The 4,862-nt window shown below is 42.5% G+C and overlaps 1 protein-coding gene across 1 annotated transcript; it reads left to right on the top strand.

Annotated features, from left to right (window-relative positions):
- The first annotated feature begins 2,805 nt into the window (after window positions 1-2,805).
- LOC113214935 (uncharacterized) lies at window positions 2,806-4,415 on the top strand. Its single transcript, XM_052267223.1, has 4 exons — window positions 2,806-3,341; window positions 3,417-3,602; window positions 3,747-3,867; window positions 4,381-4,415. The coding sequence occupies exons 1-4, from the start codon at window positions 3,141-3,143 to the stop codon at window positions 4,413-4,415; spliced, it is 543 nt and encodes a 180-aa protein (XP_052123183.1). The 5' UTR covers window positions 2,806-3,140.
- The last annotated feature ends 447 nt before the right edge of the window (window positions 4,416-4,862 follow it).

Here is a 4,862-nt window from a genome sequence, read left to right on the forward strand (position 1 = left end):
CAACAACACAAGCGCCTTATAGAAACTGCTTCGTGGGCATTACCCGGCAATGCCAACTTTTACTTATTGTTACAGCTATCAAAACACATTTCATTTAACCACCTCTGAAGTGCACATGAAAACGCCAAGAAAGGGTTATTAAAAGTGGGTTGAACATAAGTGAAGAGAGTACATCACTCAATTCATCCAAAAACATAAAGCGAATTCGTTTGCAAAGGTTGGTACCACTGTTAGAAGCCACGCTGTAGTGAAAGCAAAAATAGTTGTGATGTTGTTACTCAAAATGTGGCCGAAATTACTTTGGTGTGATGTTGCTTGAAAATGCGAGGCGGGAGCAAAATGCCTCGCTGACTAGTTTGCCTCACTACCACTTTAGAATAATTTCACATCAGAATCTTGATGACTAAAACTTGCATTCGTACGTGGAATGTTAGGATAAGGATAGACAAGGGGATAACACAGGTTTCAAAATATGAATATATAATTAAATCAGATACTTACATTACAGACAGCAGCAGCCACTTCGAGTCCATGCCAGGTCTTAGGGGTGTCTTCTTCGTGCTACTAACTTCTTACTCTCTTGCTGATTACTAGTACTGCCTCTCGGCCGGCCGCTCCGGCCCCGGGCCCGGAGGCCCCGCGCGGTCCCGCCCGGCGGGCCGCCCGTTCGTCGCGCTGGTCGCCCTTCGGCAGGTGCCCGAGGTGACCCTCCTGCTTCCCGGTCGACACGCGCGCCTAGCGCAAAGATACGAAAAGTTACCAGATTCGCGTTGACACAGCAGTTAGGCGGGAGATTCAAAATTAACAAGTTAAAACTTCAACATTAGTTGTTGGCTTGACAACAAAGCCTCCTTTCTACCCAGTATTGTCGCAGCCACGCCCATTTCTAAACAAACTGTGCAGCTTTGATTTTACACTAGTAGAAGTTGCGATTAGGATATCTTCTAGCATCGATTAAAAGCTTGTTCGGTAGCTTAAGGGGAGGGTATACTGAAATCCTTAAAATCTAAACAAGAGACAATATCAAAAAAGTGGTTTATAATAGTAGTAGTACTCACTTTAAAAACTCATTTAAGCAATAGAATGTCCAAATCCATCAAAAAACTTTGCGCATAGAACTTTTTTAACTTAAAAGTTTACGTAACTTTTGAAACTTCTGTGCGCACAGTTTTTTGGCAGACTTTTGGCATTCTATACCTTAAATTAATCCTGAAAGTGCATACTACAACAATTATAGAGTACTTTTTTGATTTTGTCTCTTGTTTAGATTTTAACTTGATTAATTCATAAATTAGGTGATTTATCAATTTTTTCAGTATACTCTCCCCTTAAAGAACGGTGCACAACGGTGCACAATCGGCTCGCTTACACTACCCTGTTTAAATCAATACTAACTGCACTAGAAATTCAAATCATAATAATATTAAGAATAAGCGTAAATGTCACATATTATTCAGCTTCCTGTTGTTCTCGACTAGAACATATGTGTTTTGTCTCATAGACTCGACATACATCTTTTCACTTTCTATTCAGCCTGTCTTTGTCGGTGGTGCTTCTGTAGCAAGTGCTTTAATTACTAATCGTAATCGGGAGAACATTCAAGTACCCTTAAAAATGTTTAAAATTGCGTTTTTCTTTATATTAGGCTGTTTTTAGTATATTACTAAAAAAAAAACACAGTAATTTACTGCAGGTCGATCACATTCCGGTCGAGTCGCGGTTCCGGCGCCCCGTCTAAACCGTCTAGACGTGGCGTCATTCCTCTGTTCTCGCCGTTTCCGCTGTTGCCAAATTTCTACTTCCCCCACTCTTTTCCACCTTTCACGTGACCCCTGGCCGCATGGAAAGGCTCGCGCCTGCAGCCAAAAAGCTGTCCAGCTGGCCGGCTGTCAAATCGGGCTCGCTCTCACTCCTTCTCATGTGCTTGAAGACACCATTTCAACAAGCGTGGAAAGTGAATCATACTATGACGATACAATGACTGGTAAGTTAGTTTTGCTGTATTCTCGTTCGTGCTCGCCTAATCCCGATGTGTTGCCACTGTCGTTTTCATTGAAGTCCCGTTTGACGAGTGTGAGGATGTGAAACGTCGGGCTTTGACGAGCACGTGTGTTCTCTTTGGCTCTGATGGTATAATTAGGGTCTATCCTTTTAAGAAGCGTGCTAGTAGTCTGGCGATTTGCGTGCCCTTCTTCCCCCACCGCGCCTGGCATCTAGCTACATCGCCCCTAGCATGTAGCACGTAGCTACTATTACGTGGCTACTAGCATCCGTATTAAGAGGATAGACCCTTAGCGTCAAACGAACCCGTTCAGTTCAGTTATACGACTTTGACAGTGCGTCTGTCAATGTAAAGCACGTGTCAACAGATCATCGTCATTCGGATACGTGTGTCTCATTCATTGTTCTCTGTTGTAGATCCCACCGCAGCTCACAAGGGAACCCCGCCAAGTGTAAATTCCCGATTTTCATTCTACTTTGGGAAATTGTTGGTCTAAATATGTCATCGAAGGACACATCAAAGATTTTTGCTTAAATTCATATTTAGGGGTCATTTTGGGTATTTGTTCAAAAAGCTGCTATTTCAATTATTTTTTATAACTTTCAAGAGAGCTTCCTATAGGGTAATTCGTCAAATTGCGGCTTTTGGGCGAAAATTTCGTCCGTTTTGCTCTATCTGAAGCCGTTTAGGCGCTACCGCCACGTTTAGGAGGGGAAATACACAGGAATCACTAGGGCTTATGAGCAACGGTTGTAAAAAGCAGTCCCACAAAAAATGTTATAAAACAAAAGTTGTAGAAAAATGTAAGATCTTTAACTTTTGTTTTATAACATTTTTTGTGGGACTGCTTTTTACAACCGCTGCTCTTAAGCCCTAGTGATTCCTGTATATTTCCCCTCCTAAACGTGGCGGTAGCGCCTAAACGGCTTCAGATAGAGCAAAACGGACGAAATTTTCGCCCAAAGGGCCGCAATTTGACGAGTTACCCTATAGGAAGCTCTCTTGAAAGTTATAAAAAATAATTGAAATAGCAGCTTTTTGAACAAATACCCAAAATGACCCCTAAATATGAATTTAAGCAAAAATCTTTGATGTGTCCTTCGATGACATATTTAGACCAACAATTTCCCAAAGTAGAATGAAAATCGGGAATTTACACTTGGCGGGGTTCCCTTGTCAGTGGAACCGGCTGCTCGACGCCGTGTCGATCGACCGAGAACTCCAAGGCGAGTTTATGGGGCCTGGGGCGGCAGGCCGCATGTCTGCCAAATGGGAACAGCTCGCTGCCAATCTTAACTCTATGGGAGGGGCTTTTAAGACTGGCGACAAGTGGAAGGAGGTAAGTACTTTGCACGTTTTCAGTTATTTTTAATATGCCAACTTTTCTGTGCTAACAATTCTTTCCTTTGCATAGGCCTACTGCAACTTGCGAAACAGGGCTAAACGGCAGTATGCTGACCGTTCAAGATATATGAGGGCTACGGGGGGAGGCCCACCTCCTCCAGCAAGCCTGGGGCTGGGCCCCGTCTACCAGCGAGTGCTTGCGCACGTTCCCCTCCAGCACGTCATAGGCCATCCGCAAGTGCCAGCCCCACTTCAGGTAAGAACTTTATTTACTTAGGCTTTGGGAATGATTCTGGGTCTCAAGTTCAATATATTTGAGCTCTAGTATCACTGTCAAAGAATCTATGTATTTTTGAATCATTTAACCAATAATTTTGTTTGCTTTCAGGCTCAACAATAGCAACAGGCTGGTTTTGTACCCCAGCCGGTGCAGCAGGTCGTGCCCCAGAATCAGGCGCAGCAGCAGCCCCAGGTCGTTCAGCATGTGCTCATAGATCTAGATCAGCCCAGCTCCTCCTCAGGTAAGTAACTGATTGCTATGTTGCTGTCTAAGGTAGAGACATTTTGGTGGAACATTCATATGCTAGAGTGTCCAAAATCTTCATGGTTTTTTGAAAGTTTTCTGCCCTTCCATGGTTATAGATTGCAGTAGACTTTTAGAAAACATTTGAAACAGGTTTTCGATACTTAGCATTCATGAATTTGTTAATGTTTTCAATCAGGCCGGAAAGACTCCACTGTAGCGTCATTAGCATTCAAAAGACTGTTTAAGGCTCTGCTTTTCTTTCCTGCCTGATTAAAACCATTTGGTTCCTACCTCATACCATGCCTCTAATGTTGCATTAACACATGGACAATTATACCCAATAAAATCACCAACTTTTAGACATCTGATTGTTTTTGACTGTCAAATGAATAAATGTTTGTTAACTGGGTAATTTTGTGTTCAGCACCAACGGTTGTAATAAGAAATCCCTCAGCATGATTGGTCTTCTAGAGTATAAACTAATTATCATAAAACTGTATTGTTTCAGAAATTGGTTTTAACTCTAGAATACTAATCCCCTAATGCCCAATGACTCTCTATTAATTGCTTCCTTTTCTAATTTAGTGGGCCCTTTCATGGACTACGCGGGAGCGCCACCACCCACCCAGGAGAGCTCGTCCGTGTTCAGAGGGTACGGGCAGGGCCATGGCTCTCACGCTCACGCCATCAACCAGGCCATTGGTATGTATGTACTCTTTCATTAGGAATTTTTGAAGGCTTTACCACATTCTGAATGCAAAGGAAAAATTTAGTTCATAAAGAGAATGTTTTTGTGCTCATCCAGACTAGATGCAATTTTTCTTGAACTGGAGAAGTAGTGTACAGTTGTACACAAATTATCTAGTTACAGAATAAATGCATCAAGCTTGGATGTGCACGAAAACATTCTCTCTTGGAACAGGATTGTCTCTTTACATTCAGAGTGGTGTATAGTTGTCTAAAGTCTGTTACTTTCCTTATTTCACGTAA

The sequence above is a fragment of the Frankliniella occidentalis genome, unplaced genomic scaffold (assembly GCF_000697945.3).
Source record: "Frankliniella occidentalis isolate FOCC.00 unplaced genomic scaffold, Focc_3.1 Scaffold48, whole genome shotgun sequence".
NCBI classification, from domain to species: domain Eukaryota; kingdom Metazoa; phylum Arthropoda; class Insecta; order Thysanoptera; family Thripidae; genus Frankliniella; species Frankliniella occidentalis.